Source organism: Natator depressus, chromosome 11, assembly GCF_965152275.1.
Source record: "Natator depressus isolate rNatDep1 chromosome 11, rNatDep2.hap1, whole genome shotgun sequence".
Classification (NCBI taxonomy): domain Eukaryota; kingdom Metazoa; phylum Chordata; order Testudines; family Cheloniidae; genus Natator; species Natator depressus.
The window spans coordinates 13,660,364-13,677,778 of NC_134244.1; the positions used below are offsets into that span (position 1 = coordinate 13,660,364).

Consider the following 17,415-nt stretch of genomic DNA (forward strand, 5'->3'; position numbering starts at 1 on the left):
TAATGAAGGGGTGACATACAGGGATGCTGATAAGAGGGCCACCTTTACTGCCTAGCATCAGTCATAAGTTATGCCAGGCTAGGGTTACAGTCACTGGGAAGGTGTTGTGTCCTCCGAATCCAGATACAGTCTTCCTCCTTTTTGGTTAAATAAGGGCTTATTTAAAAGCAAAGGAAACTGAGGACAGGATGACTCCAATAGAATAGAGAGTCAATGGTAGCTGGATTAGGACTGATGCAGTTAGTTTTCTAGTATTACAGAAATAAAGGAACTGTACCCTAGAATCCCAACATTCACCTTCCCCCCTCTCCGATTTGGGAGCAAAGCAGAACAAGATTGGTCTGTAACCCTTCCCGGTGACTTCACCTACCTTCTCTCCAAAGTGAATTTTGGTAAAGGTACATGTTTTCAGGTGTACATTCTTGGCTCTGATCTTTGGTTCAATTTTTTCTTTAAGTGTTTTTTCCATGACTGTCCCAAAGTACGGCCAGGCCTGCACAAGGACCTACAGAAAGCACAAAAAACACAGTGTGGATTCTTTGTACAAGATGCATCTAGTTAAAGAAAAACTTAACTCCACGCTACACAGCACATATGGCTATTGGCCCTCTATTTTGTAATAAAACTAGTTTTTATTCACACCTTCAAGAGGATTTATTCCAGTTCCTGAGATGGTGGTTAAAAAAAAGATTTAACATATACTGTTTGTGACAGATACAATGGACACATGACAGCCGTGAGACTATCCTATCAACTTTGTAAATGTTCTTTGTATCTTTATGAACTAGGGATTATATTTGGGGAACTGGGGAAGATTAATGCAAATCCCTAGGCAGGTAGCCAGCCTGGAGAAGCTTCACCTGAGCCAGGTGGGAGGGGTGCACCAAAGAGACTGTTTTTAGCTGGTTGGAGAAGTCTGGCAAACAAAGGACTGAAAATCTGTGACCACCCTGAAATGGGGGTGGGAAGAGGAATGTGTGGCTCTGATCACATCCAAGCTCTAGTGTGACATGATGACCAAGGGGGTCAGACCTTGCAGCACTGTATCCCCATCAGGGTCTCTGTGTGGAAGATGGGGGACTCCCTGGTGAACGCAGATCTTCATAGAAGCTGTTCACTGTTGTAAGATACATTTTTCTCTGTAATGCTTTTGTTCTGAATATATAGTACTGTACTTTGCTTTACGAAGGGTGGCTGGTCATTGATTAACCCTGTCATTGCCCCTGAGAGAGACCAGAGCTACAGATGCCAAGTTAAATTCCAACCTGTTGTGCATTGCAGGAGGAATCGCAACCTAAATCCCTGGTCCAAAAAGGAGGGAGCTGTGGGACTCTGACTGGAGAAAGGTCTCAGGCCTCTAGCTGTCATCTACGTGGGGTGGCCTCAAGGAGGCCACAAAGGGGTCAGAGGTGCAGTTACCTCAGGAACTGTAACACTATTAACCTAGGTCATTTTTCTGAACAAGGAGCTTTGTTTCAGAGCAAAGCTTCCACACCCGATTAGATATTGGTGGTGCCCAACATGAGACACCTTACAAAGTACTTCAGCCTCGGAAGTTTCCGGACACTGATCTTCTGAGGATCTGGCCCCTTTGAGGTGCCTCATATTGGGCACCTAGAAAAATAAAATAAAAATAATTTCTGAAAATTTTGGCCTTGTTCTACTTCTAACTGTTCCTATTAACTCAACAAGCAAACATGACAGTTCTCCTCCCACAAGAGCTGGCAATTCAGACTGGATGAGACAGCAATAAAGGGTGACAGTGTGCAGCAGGGGTAGGAAAGATCATAGATGAATTACTGCTACACAAGCATGTTCGTTCCTGGTATTTAGGTTTTAAGCAGCATCTGTAGTGCAGTGGTTGAGGAAGGAAGACTGGAACTCTGAGTTTTCAGGAGGGGTTTCTTATGTTCGCCAGGAGAGAAGGCCCAGCCCTCATGAACAAGACAAGCACTCAGCTCAGACCGAATCTGCACAGATTTCGTGTGCTCAAAGGTTTAAGCAGAGGCAGGGCTGGCTCCTGCTTTTTTGCCGCCCCAAGCGGCAAAGGGGGGGGAAGCAGGAGCTGCTGCCGAATTGCTGCCCAAGAGGGAGTGAAGGACCCGCCGCCAAATTGCCGCTGAAGACGCGGATGTGCCGCCCCAATCACGGACAGAGTGGTGCCCTTTTCTGTTGGCCGCCCCAGGCACCTGCTTCCTTCGCTGGTGCCTGGAGCCAGCCCTGAGCAGAGGCATTAAATCTGATCGCTCCCTAAAATAGCAAGTTGTTTTTTTTATTATATTTGTATGTTTAAGTCCGTGCTAAGGAGCAACTCCAGAGTAGAGACCGTTCACTAAAAATATTTTCCAGATACAGCTCCATTAACACCTTCTCACCTTGTTCAGCCATTCCACCCGCTCAACATCAGGGGAGTGGACCTAGTGACAAAGAAAAATAAAGTATTACATCGTACACAACTATGGAGCTTTATGCAAGAGTAGCTGGGATGTGGAAATAGAGCTCAGGTTTGGAGGCATGCAGTCAACTGACATTCTATTATTACACGGTTACTTCTGAAATGGCATGAATTCAAAACAACTTTGAAAATTGGAGAATTTGTTTGAAATCAACAAGATGAAATTCAATAAAGACAAGTGAAAAGTACCACATTTCAACAACAATCAAATGCACAAATACAAAATGGGGAACAACTGGGTAGGTGGTAGTACTGTTGAAAAGGATCTGGGGCTACTGGGGAATCACAAATTGAATATGAGTCAACAACACGGTACAATGGCAAAAAAGGCTATTATTGTGGGGGGTATTAGCAGGAGTGTCATATATAAAACATGGGAGAGAAATGTCACGCTCTACTCGGTACTGGTGATGCCTCAGCAGGAGTATTATGTCCAGTTCTGGACAAACTGGAGTCAAGAGGAGAGCTACAAAAGTGACATGAGGCAAGGTCCAAAAACAAACAACAAAAATATATACACCGCACACCCCACATAAACAAAAAACAAAACCATGATTTTTGGAAAATAAAATAATTTTTTAAAAATAAACCTGTTGAAAATTAAATCTGAATTTTAATATTAAATGTTGAGAAGCTTATGTATCAAACACATTTAAAATGATTTTATTAAATAAAAGTTTTGTTATGTGTTTAATTAAATTCCATTTACCATTCTAATGAAGGTTAATGCAAATCATGAGCAAAAAAATTAATACACAATAGTATGTTATATCATTCACCATTTTCTAAAACGTACAATTCTGAAATTAAGCTACATAATTGCTTAAATAAATGTATATAGTTATAGTGTACCCTCCTAAGTACCAAATCTAGTGTAAAATCTCTATTTAGCTTTGTAAATCAACAAATTTTAGTAGTTATATCAACCAATGAGAATGCACCTTTCTTGAGAAAAACAAGAAGTACAAATGTAGAAGTTGATTCAAATTGATTATTTCAATCAAGGCTTCTCACTTGATTTAAATAGCTGACTTAAATCAATCCACCCTGAAAAAACTGGGTATGGTTAGTCTTGAGAAAAGGAGACTGAAGGGGAACCTGATGACAGTCTTCAAACATGTCAGGGGCTGTTGGAAAGGGGACAATGATCAATGTTCATATCCACTGAAGGTAGGACAAGAAGTAATGGGCTTAATCTGCAGCAAGGAAGATTTAGGTTAGATATTAGGAAAAAAAAACTCTTTAACCATCCTTCTAGTTACGATGTGGAATCCCTTTAGAGGAGGTTTTTAAAAACAGGTTCAACAAAACGTGTCAAGGATGGGCTAGAATAGATTTACTTGGTCATGCCTTAGTGCAGGGGCCTGGTCTCAAGGTCCTTTCCAGCCCTACATTTCTATGATTCTTTATTCATACCATATAGCCTTTGGGCCCATTCACGTGATTAATGGGAAAACTACATACCACCACCAATAAAGCAGCATTAGCAAAGAGTTCCCTTTCCCCTCTTCATTATGCAATGGGAAACTGAGGCACTAAACCAGTTCTGATCACAACAGGACCACAGTATATTGAGAGAGAGAGAGAGAAATCAGTTTCAGACATTTACTTTGTGGTTTGTGAATAGATCAGCCCATTGCCATTAGTGAAGTAATCCAGTGCCAGAGACATGGTGGGAAAAATAAACACTATCTGAAAAATTGCAAGTTGTGACACATGGCCAGAAAGGGTTAAGCATCCTGCAGGATAAGTGACCCAAATTCAACCTCTAGGGACATATTTTAGATAATATATATATTTTGTTAGAGGTTAACAATGTAACCAAAGGGGGTTCTTGTCTATGCTGCATTCTGTTAATTCAGAGATCAAAAGGGGATTTTAACATTTAAATGAATTGTAACAATAGTACTATTGCTGTATTCATCTCTCTTTGAAACGTATAGCAAGTCACCTGTGAATGGTGGAAAACAGGCAATTGCCTTATGTTACTCCCTGTAGCTAATTACTGGTGATGCTTAGGAAACCTGTCTACTTCAAAGTCTCCATGATTGCCTATTGTTTACCTCAGGTTTCAGAGTAACAGCCGTGTTAGTCTGTATTCGCAAAAAGAAAAGGAGTACTAGTGGCACCTTAGAGACTAACCAATTTATTTGAGCATACGCTTTCGTGAGCTTCATGCATCCGATGAAGTGAGCTGTAGCTCACGAAAGCTTATGCTCAGATAAATTGGTTAGTCTCTAAGGTGCCACAAGTACGCCTTTTCTTTTTGTTTACCTCAGGACTCTGAGCTGTGAAGAGAAGTCCTGGAACTGTATAAAGGTGACTTGGGTCCTGATCCTTTTTATCTCAGATATGCTTGATGCTTTATGCAGGGGAGGCTTAGTCATGGGACTGGAAATCTCCAGTCCCATCTGGATCACCCTGAATATGAACATTGGACTATAATTTATGGACTCATTCTGAAAGAACTCTTTGCAACTACAAAGCTCATCATCTCTACTACATATCTGATCTCAGAACCATACTCATGTCTGTATGTATACTGATCTTCTAACCAATACTTTTTTTTAAAAAAAAAAAATTCAGTTTAGTTAATAAGAATTGGCTGCAAGCGTGTATCTGAGTAAGATCTGAAATATTAACTAACCTGGGAGGTAATGTGTCTGATCCTTTGGGATTGGTAGAACTTTCTTCTAGGATGAAGAAGATTTTCAGTAATCCTCATCATATCCGACTTGGATGTCTGGGTGGAGGCCTAAGGCTGGGTTGCTTTAAGTGAACGGTGTTTTGGCTTCTGGGTAATCAGTAAGGTATTACAGACGCTGTTTGAAGCTAGCTTGGTGGATCTAAGTACTGGAATAACCACCAGCTTTGGGGATTGTCTGCCCCATTATTTGCAGTTTGCCCTAAGTAACCTTGGTGTGGCTCCCCTGGGATCCCGGTCACACAAGTATAACATGCATTTTTATATATTCCTCAACATCCATGTGTCAGAGCTTTAAAGATGCTACCTGACTAACTCAGGCAGTAAAAAACAATGAGAAGTCTATTGAGTAGCCTGGATTTATGCAAAACACAAAAAAACATTGCAGCATTTTCTCTCAACCTTCTTCAAAAGTCAGCATTTATAACAGTCGAGTTTAATAGAAATTCGCCAAGAATAAGCCGTGTTAGAAGGTTATGGGCTAACAGAAAACCCGGAATTAAAAATCTCCTTTTAAAGAAAGCCTTGTGTCCATCAGGAGTTCAGCTCTCATGCCCACCTCTTAGACCACCTCTCCCCAGCACCATTCGGGGACGGGGCGGGGGAGGAAGAGATGGGGATATTCGGGGGGGGGAGGAGGGGAAGAAGAGGACAGAATGCCAAACCTATTTACCTATTTTTCCCTTGACAAAGTAGCCAAGCTATTGCTTTATTTCTGCTGCCACCTTCTTTAAAAGATGGAGTCAATTTTCATCCCTGCAGGAAACAGACAGCCATCCCAGCATCACACGCTATACAGCCAATTACACTGATCTTTAATAGAAAAAAAATCTGTTTGCATAGAATACATACAAAATAAAGGGAAAAAGCCACAGAACACGCAATAATTACAAATGAATTTCAACTAGTTGACAGGACAAGACAGGCACAAAGCTAGTATCGCAAAGCATGGAAACAGCTACAGTATAGATGAACAAAGCTTGCCTCTCAACCTAAGACTGGTCTGGTCTTTTTTAGCTTATCAGCTCAGAGTGTTTTAGCCCATGTCTCAGTCCTTCTCATATGTACCCCAGACACATATGACCTGAAAAGGACGTGCCTAGCCAATTGAAAATACAGTACCCCATTGGAGGAGGGTGCCCCACTGGAGAACAGAGAATGGCTTGGACAAATGTAGTTCATTTGACACAATTAGGTTGGCCTCTCATTGTTTCAGTGTCCATTCCGAATGCTCGCAAGTATACCAACATGTATGTAATTCAAGTCTCCATTCTCCCCTTCCCCTTCTCTCCCCCCCTCCCAAAAGCCACCAAAAGAATTCACTCTTGGGGAAGGTGGTTTGCCGAAGAGGCTAACAAGATTTCATGCAGTTTGACATCTCATTACCATTCAAATGCATACAGCCACCAGTACCAGGCTAACTGTCATACAGACTAACAGACAACAGAATTCTGAACTTCCCAACATTTACAGAGTGCCATTTATAGGAGATGGCAAGACACCACTCTCAGCCAAACCCAAGGAAAATCACCAAAAAGAAAAAACTTGGGTGAGCAGAGAAATCTGTGTTTCCACTTACAGGCTTGGCCAGAAATTTATGTCAAGCTTTCCTTTTTGAAAGCGCTACAGCCTCTGAAAGACTTCTGCCTTCACTCATGATGCTCTAGAGTGGATGCTTCACACTGACTAGTGATGCTCCAAAATGCACTGCTGCGGGACATCATAAATATCCTGCATTTCAAGTGAACCCAGAAGAGCCAGTGGACTTCAGAGGCCATAAGCAAGATAGTCAAGAAAGCAAGTTAAACTTATTTCTGCCCTAGAGGTCTGGTTCTCCTCACCCCTTGCCACCAGAGCCTTAGTGATGGCCCTCGCAAAAATATTTTTGCATGTCTCAGTTTTGCCATTCACCCTCACTGCACTTATTTTAATCTCACAGTGCTTTACAGATTCTCCTGAGATGTTCCTTGCTTCTGATTACTTTCTGAACATGCCAGTTGTTCTCACAGAACAAATTAAACAGTATTTTGAAACACAGGCACTGGTTCCTCAGTATGGCCATGGAGTGCTGAGCACAAGCCCCGAGGCGGTGGCGAAGTGCAGGCCCACAGCCATGGCAAACAGAACTATTTTACTGGGATCACTTTTCCAGGCATCTCATTCTGCTAGCCCAGGGCTTGCCAGGGAAGATGTTTATGTCTGTTTCCACACAGGCAGTGGGACAGTCTTCAGCTGTAACCGAACCACATCATCATCACTCAAATCAACTCTTAATTTAACACTGGTTGCAGTTAGGGCAGCAGCTCCAGTGGCTGCCTGGCAAGTGTGTCTGTCTGTCTCTCTCTCTCTCACCCCCCCAAATGGGATGCTGCAAAACTCTACTTGCAGAGACGGGGGAAGTGGGGGCAGGGCACCCAAAAGGAGGAACAATGGGCTGGAGACCCTCTAGGGAGTGTGACAGAAAACAGAAGTAGATGTGCTAAAGGAAAAGAGGAGGTGCCTGCCCTGCAAGGCCCCACATGAGTACTAGGGTTTAGAATGACCAAGGCTACAATCTTGATGTACTGTTTGAAACAATATTACATTAAAGCACACTAGGGAACAAACGCACTCAATGCTAAACCAGAGGCTCATTAACAAGGATACAGAGCTTAAAAACAAACTACATCATTTTTATACTCATAATAAAAATTAAATATTCTATTTAGATAAAAATTTTGGGACGTGCCCAGTGAAATCTTCTCATTTTACTATGAAAGAAAGCCTCAAAAAACCCTGATACTACAGAACTCAAAAATCGCTGAAAATAACCCCCCCCCCCCATGAAATTAATAAACCCAGAAAAACAGAAGCCCTAGGTACAAGGTAGCGGTCAGGTAAGTTTAATTCTACTCTTGCAAGCTATTGAGAGTTTCTGTATCATGTTGCAGGATAGGCCTGTTTCACAAATAAATCTTTGTTAATTTTGCTAGTGAAGGCAGGTGTCTAATTATCACTCTGTAGAAGCGATGGGTATAATTAAACCAAGTTCTTTCAAAAACCAGCAGCATACCTTGAACTGAATCTCCTGGACAAGGATGGATATTCAGCCTAATTCAATCACATGCAATTTAGTTGAGGTTGGTCCCGCTTTGAGCAGGGGGTTGGACTAGATGACCTCCTGAAGTCTCTTCCAACCCTAATCTTCTATGATTCTAGTGGGCACACAGTATTCAGAGAGAGAGAGCGCGAGCACGCAAGCATGTGAGAGAGAGAGTAAGGAGTGGCAGACTGTCATGCTTCTTAGAGAATGAAAAAATCCATGAAGTAGAGGGTTTGAATGCTTATTCTAAGATAAAGAAACCAGATAAAACGATTTCCCCTTGTTTCCGAATAGATATGAATGGTACCCAATCGATCAAATGCATGTTTCTCAATTCAGGAATGTTTATAGAGTGCTTTGAAATCCTCAAATAGAAGTGCAAATTATTTACCTTTTATTCGACCTTGCCTTAGGATTTAGTTAGGTTGGTTTTTTTAAGTCATCATCAGCTCCAGTTATTAGATTGAAAGCAAAGTGGTGTCAAGGGTGTTTCTTTAAAAGAAATTTGTTTTGATGTTCTAAATGGTAATAACTCTTCTTTAGTAAGAGACCGGCACCCAGGTTTACTAAAATGCCAATCTACCCAGCTAAATTTACACAATAAAGCAGGAACACTGCATCTGAGGTGATGATCAATACAGATGAAACACTACTGACATTTAACATGAAGGAGGATTACAAGAACCAGATGATCTCCACCTTTAGTGTCAGTCTGTCATCATGTGTGGAAAGGTCCTTGGAGAGAGTCATGGAGTCAGCCAGTTGTCAGTTTCAAGGCAATAGTTATTTATAGTAAGGCGCCCCAGAGCCATCCCATATTTGATCTCTAGTTGAATGGATTAAGAAATTTATATTTGCGTTCGATGAACAATCCTCATTGGGGTCAGTGTCTCCAGGTGAGGTTTGAGATGCATTAATGGGGGGGTACTGAGAAGCTTGTATCGCTGCAGCCCTTCGTTCTGCAGATTAACAGATTACTTTAGATTACCAATGCTCCTGGACAAAAGGAGCAAGTATCTTTTTGAAGATTAAGAAACCTACGTTTGATTTTTCATTCCTTCCCCACCCTCACATTTGCGTTCTGATAACCACGTAGCATTGTTTCAGATATTGAAATAGGGGTTGCCTGGCCAGCATGGGCCATTGTAGCAGTAAGTCATACAAGAGTAGGGGCATTAAAGGGGAAGAATTCCCCAGTAGTTAGGGCACTAGCCTAGGACTTGGAGACCTGGGTTCAAGTTCTGACTCTGTTCTGCCACAGACTTCCTCTGTGATCTTGGGCAGTGTCTCTGCCTTAGTGACATCTGCAAAATGATAAGAGGAGCACTGCCCTCTCTCACAGCAGTGTTGCAAGGACAAAAACATTAAAGAGTGTGAGGTGCTCTACTGTAACGGAAGCCATACAACTACCTAAAATAAACTGATTAGCAGGCTATTGGTGCATACCTCAGATGCATTGTGGGGCAAGACCAAAGGTAGAATTCTCCTGGTAACACAGAAGTGCAGTTTTATTAGGTTTCTGAATATGAGAGACATGTTTCAAAGTTACAATTATATATAAAAAAAATCCTTCATCCCCCCCACAGGCTGAGCTTATGTATCACATTGGGTTGCTGCTATAGCCTTTTAGAAGAAAGAAGTTTAAAAACTACTTTTTAAAAGATTTCAAATGGCCATTCGCCCACCCCACCAATATCACTGAAGGCTAACAAATGATTTAGAGATTTTCATGGGATCCACTTTAAAGAACAGAGATCTTAACTACACCTGGATCCTGCAGTAGCTGCAAGCAGAAGAACATGTCTTTCTCCACTTTCTCACTACACAGTACAGATTCCAGGCTAAATCCGGTCCCTAATTAAGTCAGTACCAAAACTCCAAGTGACTTCAACGGCAGCAGGCTCTGACAATGTAACAGCATCACATGCGTTGCAGAGATGAGGGGTGGGGGAAGGCATATAACAAGACACTCCCTGACGGATTATAACAAGACAATCCTAGACGTGTAAACCCAGGATTAGCATCCAGGAACTCCCAAGCTCAGTACCGTACCAGAATTAGATTGTCTACATAGTGTTTAAATGTAGAAAGTCAGTTTCCCCATCTGTAAAATAGGGATGACACTTGCTAGTACTTTCTGCATTCCTGATACGTTGGCAAGTGTTTGAAAAGAGCTTTGAAGATCAAAAATACTTGGCAAGTGCTAATTATTATTCAGTGAAAAGACTATATAGTTTTTTTTCACATCCACTCCTTCCCCAGAGGCTGGAAACACCAATGGCCATAGCTACAAAAACGGAGATTCTGACATGTCTGAAATGATAAAGTGATCTGTTCAAATATTACACAAGTGTGCCTGTAGGGTTTCCTAGGATTACTGATTTCAGCAAGTGGTACACAACCAGCACTATGCCCAGGAAGCAAAACCATGTTGATTTTAAGTTTCAGAGTAGCAGCCGTGTTAGTTTGCATCCGCAAAAAGAACAAGAGTACTTGTGGCACCTTAGAGGCTAACAAATTTATTAGAGCATAAGCTTTCATGGGCTACAGCCCACTTCATCAGATGCATATGTTAACTAATAAATCTGTTAGTCTCTAAGGTGCCACAAGTACTCCTGTTCTTTGTGGATTTTAAGGGCAGTTTTGCCTAAATAAGGAGTTGCTAATACGCCTTTAAAAAAGGCATTACACTGTATGCCTGATAATGCGAGGCAAGGAATTCCCATAGTTAGGTTACATGTAGTTTTACATTAGCATGAGACTTAGTGAGTGTATTTGAACATTGTTGCCTGTATTCTTCCAAGACTGCAAATGCCACAATGACAGCTGATCAACATGGGGACCAGAGTGAAATTAAACATTTTGCAAAGTCAGTTTGACTATTTTCTCCGTACAGAGAGCAAAACAAACAGTGCCCACTGTGTTTGTTCATTCACACAGAGGAAAAGGAGATGTCCTAAAAACAGGAATATGTGGTTGTAAGCCATTGAAATCAGCAGGAGTAGCATTAACTAGATTTCAGTTGATGTCACTTTACACAAGATAATTGTTTGAAGCCTCCTGCACTATACTATCTTTTATGTCTGGCATTTTGGGTCTACATCCCAAATTTGAGCCTCAGTATGTTGAGATCTGGGAAGGACCATTTTCAAATTTGCAGCTGAAAACTATCTTTGTAAACAACTTGTGTACATGCACAAAGATAGGCCATAAGATAGAGAGTAACTTTAAAGTCACTATACATTTCATACTGTAGCAAAGGTCAATTTATAAACAAACTGTTTCCTCAGAGATGGACCAAAGCCAGAACTGGACACTGCAAATACTCCCAAACCCTAGATCTGACTCCAGAGTGAACTGACCCCAGAGTCAAAGGTGGTGAACGGACTCCAGAGTCAAAATTCACAGCTTAGAGTCATTTTTACAACCTAGGAATCTTTTAGGTTAGTCCATTTTAGGTCAGCTCTCAAGACAGATACATGTTTAGGTTCAAGAGCCCTTACAATGCTAAGTCTGAGCCACATCTAAATGTAGGATAGTTTTCTCTTGTTGATTAGTCAGGTGTCCTGCTGATTGTTGCTCGTTAATGGAACTAAATTACATGCCATGATTTTTTTCCATTTATCCCTGTAAGTTAGCAGGGTTCTCTCATCTGATCTTTCAGAGCTTACCATAATGAAGTATTGTTCTGAGCCAAGGGAGGCCCATTACAGAGCACACCTAGGCCAGCACTGCAGTTTCACATTCAATGTCTTTAGTAGACTTTACACCATAATTCAATTATTCCTGAAATCCTAGCTTGCCACAATTTGAGTCTCATTCACACTCCCACCTCCGAATATTAGAAGAGAAGGAGATTATGGTAAAGATAGCTCTATAAAAGGGGTGTTCCTATCTGAAGGCTTTCAAAAACCTTGAGGGAGGAAGGGTCTAAGAAGAACTTTGAAAACTTGGTCTAATAACCAGAGAGCAAAATCTAAAGAGAAACTAAGCAAAGATAAGTGGCACAAAGGAGATGAGAAACATAGCTAGGGAACAGCTGGACAGAAAAAAAGTGAACAGAAAAAAAAAAGGAGAAAAATGGACAAAAGAAAAATGTCAGAAGGGAAGAAAAGAAAGAGCTAGAAAGTGAGGCAAACTAAAGTTTTAAAAGCAAGCTAGAATCTAAGTCTCAAACGTAAAACTGAGCAAAGATTAGAAGGCTGAATAAAAACCACATATATGGAAGAGAAACAGACCAGAAATAGCAGGAGAAAGGAAGGTGAAATGTAAGTAGATGCTTGGTTTTGTTTCTTTGTTTTATTATTATTAAATCTTAGTTCCTAGCATCGTTTGACAAGGAAGTTCTGTTTTTACCTATCAGTATTGCCAATCCCAACCATTCAAAAAAAAAAATCAAGCCTCAAAAAAACCCCAACAACTTGTGTTCTCTCTCTTTACCTTCTGGCTCTGGAGCTTTTAGGGCACATTGCTTATATCCAAGCTTTTCTCCACAACCATGAAAACTAGAAATTTACTTAAAAGAATACCACATTGTTTGGCTGTTAACCAATCTCATAATATTTTTAGAATGTTTAGTATTCCCCACACTTATGGTAATTTGTGTAACTATGAATTAGATTCCCACCATGCTTTTCATTTATGCCACATTTCAGTGCATAAAGCAGGTGAACTGTATAGCCTCTATTGTTTGTGTATGCAAAACCATTTAGAAGTTATACCAAATATAAACAGGGTGCAAGGATAATTGGTATATATATAAGATGACAAAATTTAGTATTAGGAATAATTGGTGCAGATGCCTTGGTACCCTGAAAACAAGTTATGAAGCCACATAAGAAAAGGGATTAAAGGGTTTGTGTTAATGAGGTAACACCTTGGGAGTTTTCTATCTATTGTAAACAAATTGGGCATAAAAAAAGTTATAAACTCACTTCTACCTTTGGAATAGAAAAGAGCTGCAAACCTGTTTCCCCAATTTGGATAAAGTATTGGCCCCTTCTGTATTGTGCTAATCTGATTAACAAACACCAACTGAGCTGAGCTTTCTAAACTGAACCCTCTTACAAAAGGATAGTTGAGATTACATGGGAATCTCTTGATTCCATCAGCTGGGATTTAAGACACACCAAACATCCTGAGACTCATGATTAAGTAGCAATCATTGGCAACAATGCATTTATTAATCTTTCAAGTTGTATTCATATGGGCAAAGACTCCAAAGTAAATCAGAAATCCCACCTACAAATGGAACACTGGGGCCAGCAGAAAAGAGGCAGAGAATCCCTGTAGGGCAGACGCACTAGTTTAAAAAAAAACAAAAAAAACACACACACACAGGACCCAGTCTTGTGAGGTGCTAAGCACTTTCCTCTCCCACTGAAGGCAGGTTTCAGAGTAACAGCCGTGTTAGTCTGTATTCGCAAAAAGAAAAGGAGTACTTGTGGCACCTTAGAGACTAACCAATTTATTTGAGCATAAGCTTTCGTGAGCTACAGCTCACTTCATCAGACGCATACTGTGGAAAATAAAGAAGATGTTTTTGTACACACAGACCATGAAAAAATGGGTGTTTATCACTACAGTGAGAGTTGAAGGCCACCAGAGCCTTCCAGAATTTGGGCCATTGCCAGGTCAATTTACAGCCCAAAACGTAGCCTTTTATGACAGTTTGCTACATGTTTTGATCAGTGGAAATGCCTCCATTTATTATTATTTTTAAAATAGAAATAGAAACAGTTTATTTTCTAAAAGACAAAACATTCCCCTGCCGCATGTGTAAGCAAACATAACAGTATCTGGCTATGTCAGAAAGTAATGCTGACCATAAGAGAAATTGACTAATCAGTTTTCATTATCCAAACAGAGACTTTACAGAGAATGAGCCACCAAACACACACACAGTTAGGAGTACATTTAGATTTATGGCATTTCAAGTTGAATAATTTAGAAACTGGTAAAAAATACAGAAACCTGTTTGAAGTTGGTCTGTCTAAGTCGTAACCTGACGGTGTCAGTTTGTTAAATGTTTTATAAATGTGGAAGTTATTGTGTTTATGGGGGATTGGAGGTTAATGGTAATAGAGGAGAGAAAAGATTTTTTGGATGAGCAGGATTCTGAAATAAATAGCTAAGATTGGAGAAAAAAAACACTTAACACAATGCATCCCAGATATTTCAATAGTGTGTATCTGAAACAGGATTCACTGGGGGCTGGGGGGGGAGGGGAAGGCATCATCCCTTACCTGTTACATGAATCCATACAACCACGTTTGGAACAACGTGTCTGTCACTAATATTAAAGCTTTCAGATTAGTATTCACTTTACATAGTAATGCAAGACAGACATTTTTTCTGGCCTAAGGAACTACTGTTGGCTTTATTTCACCTCCCACAACAATATCCTGGTACATATTCCAGTTTATTTAAGCAAGCAGGAAAATGTCTGAATGTAGAGATCCAGCAACTCTGTAGCCAGCATAAATGTTAATTTCCCTATGTGTTGCAAGCAAGCAAAGGTAACACCTGACATTGACAAGGGCCTCAAAGTAGCAGTACTCTTTATCAAAAAGTCTGATGTAATTTACCGAGAAAATTCCTTTTGTAGCAGTCACCACCATATGTAAATAAGTTGAAGAGCTGCATAAAGGCAAAGCCATATGCCTCAATATGATCTAATGACAGGGAGTACTTTCGAGAGAAGGAACTAGTCACAGGCTGTCAATACCTTCATGTGGGAACTAGTTGTTTTGGTTGCTATCGCCCAAGCTGTTGCACAAGAGATACACTGTACAGGCCAGGAATTTTACAACAGCTTCTCATTTTGTAAAAAGGAATTTGATGATAATAAAGTTACTTGGAACAGATCCAGTAACTACAGTCAGGCATGTAGGAAACCCTTTCCATTGGGCAGATGTGGTTCATGGTAATGGGGCATCAGCAACTTAAAAGTCACACTAACGTCTGAAAGCGTTTTCCTTACTATGGTTATAAGTAACAGTTGTTGAACTTGAAAAACTGGAGAGAAAGTATTTATTTATTTTTACATTTATTTTGTACATTTCAGAGTATTTGTACAGCCAGTTTTGCTGTTTCCTCTGTATATCGTTAGCTTAACCAACTGTTTATGTGGGTCTTTCCCACAAAAAAAGCAGAAAGACATTTTAAAATGGGGAAATAGAATTGTAAAGCTGTAAAAATTCTCAGGAAGGATTAATGGCAGGCATAGCACCTCAAACTGACGGTGTTTCAGGATAATGGTGTCCCTGTTTCAGAGAGGGATAGCTCAGTGGTTTGAGCATTGGCCTGCTAAACCCAGGGTTGTGAGTTTGATCCTTGAGGGGGCCATTTAGGGATCTGAGGCAAAAATTGGGGATTGGTCCTGCTTCAAGCAGGGGGTTGGACTAGATGACCTCCTGAGGTCCCTTCCAATCCTAACCTTCTATGATCAGTTCTATGATCAGTCGGGCAAAACCACAAGCAGCAGAGAACTATGTCATGTTCACAACTCTGTCAGTTTTACACGTCCAAAGTAAAGGAAGATGGCCAGGATCACCCTGCTGCTGCTCCATCACTTCTGGGTCACAGCTGACTCCCCCTGGCAGAACTGACTTATCCCAGCCCCAAGAGATTTCCCAAGTATTTTAGAATGAACCAAGAGACAAGTAATTTATAAGAAGTTTCCCCAACAGAGGTAATCCAACCCTCTTCCCCAAACCTGGGTCCTGCTACAAGATCCAACCCCCTCCTTGAAAGAAATACCATTCAAGTTACAGAGATGGGGCCAAGGGCTGTCATTTGGAGCCAGACTGCCAACACGCAGAAGCTGCGCTGACCCAGGCTCCCCTGCAGCCTATGAAGACGACACTGGCCATTTGCAGAGCGAGGAGCTCGACTCTCCAACACGCAACCCAGCTGCCCCCGCAGCGCTTCCCCCGGCAGCCGGGGAGGTGCAGAGCCCCCTGGGCGCCACGCCCAGCCGCGCCGGGCCGGGCGCTGCCCCCCGCACTCACCCACGCAGGCAGGTGCTGGAAAGCGACGCTCTGGTGTCTCTCCTCCTCCGCGAGCCGCCCAAACGCCGCCGAGAGCCGGGCTCGCTTCCCGCGCCGGTTCCGCCGCCACCACATCCACAGCACCAAGCCCGCCAGCACCCAGCTCGAGCTCAGCCCCAGGGAGCCGGCCAGGTAGACCGGGGCGAGGCAGAAGAGCGCCCGGGCCACGAAGGCGCCGAGCTCCTGGAGGAGCCAGGGCGGCTCCTGCGGCTGTTGCCCGGCGGCGGCGGCGCACGGCGCTCGCCCGCGGGGCTCGCCAGGTGTAGCGGCGCCGGGGCCGGAGTCCCCGCGGGCGGCAGCCGCGGGCTGCATGGCGGCTCGAGCCCAGTCTCCCCCGCGCACGGGTCCGCGCTCGGCACCGGGCACCCAGAGTTAGCGCAGCTGCTCCGGAGCGGGGCACCGGCTCCCGCCCGCCTCCTCCATGCGGGCCTCGGCTCTCACTGCGGGGCGGGAGCCGCTCAGGTGCGGAGCCACGGGGCTCCCGGCGGCTCCGCCCTCCCCAGCTCCTGCCCCCGGGCGCGGCCGCGCGCGGCGATAGGCGCCGGGTCCGCAGCGGGGGCAACCTGCGCTCCCTGCCCTCTGCTGCCCCCTGCAGGGGAGCTCCGCCCGCCTAGGGAGCCGGCTGGGGCAGGTGGTGTTCACCGCTCCAGGAAAGGCTGGTGCAAGAGCGGAGCCAGGGGTGTGGAGCTGCTGGGGGCAAGTGAGCTGGGGCAGGAGAGGAGCCAAGGGGGGCGAGGTCTGGTTTAAATAAATGAGGCGCTTGGGGAACGGAAGGGATGGGGGCAGGACAGGGGCAGGTGAGACCAGGACAGCAGGAGAGGAGGAAGGAGAAAACTAGGGAAGGAGGACAGGGGGAGTCATCCCTGGAGGAAGGGAGAATGTTAGGAGGGGAGGACGTTTGGGGGAAGGAAAGAGTTTGCCTAGGGAAAGGGATATGGGAGGGAGGGAGGATGAGCGAAGGAAAAACCTCACACAGGATTGCAGGAGAAAACGAGGAAAGCAAGAAAAACCTACATTTGGAAGGAGATTTAATGACTGGGGGGGGGATATTGAGGTGCAAGAAGCTGGGGCAGAAATACTGGGAAGGGGAGAAAGAGAAGAGAGACCCAGCTGATAAGTCAAG

At 43.0% G+C, this 17,415-nt stretch overlaps 1 protein-coding gene across 2 annotated transcripts in view; it reads right to left on the reverse strand.

Moving 5' to 3' along the window:
* ESYT3 (extended synaptotagmin 3) overlaps positions 1-16,604 on the reverse strand; it is a 59,194-nt gene extending 42,590 nt beyond the window's left edge. Inside the window, exons 1-3 of one of the 2 annotated variants that reach the window (XM_074967202.1) lie at positions 16,254-16,604; positions 2,376-2,417; positions 371-505 (exon numbers count right to left, since the gene is read on the reverse strand). In XM_074967202.1, coding sequence (XP_074823303.1) covers positions 371-505; positions 2,376-2,417; positions 16,254-16,604 — 528 coding nt within the window. The remainder of the gene's footprint in view (positions 1-370; positions 506-2,375; positions 2,418-16,253) is intronic. The other variant, XM_074967203.1, reaches the window with a different exon arrangement.
* Positions 16,605-17,415: the final 811 nt, after the last annotated feature.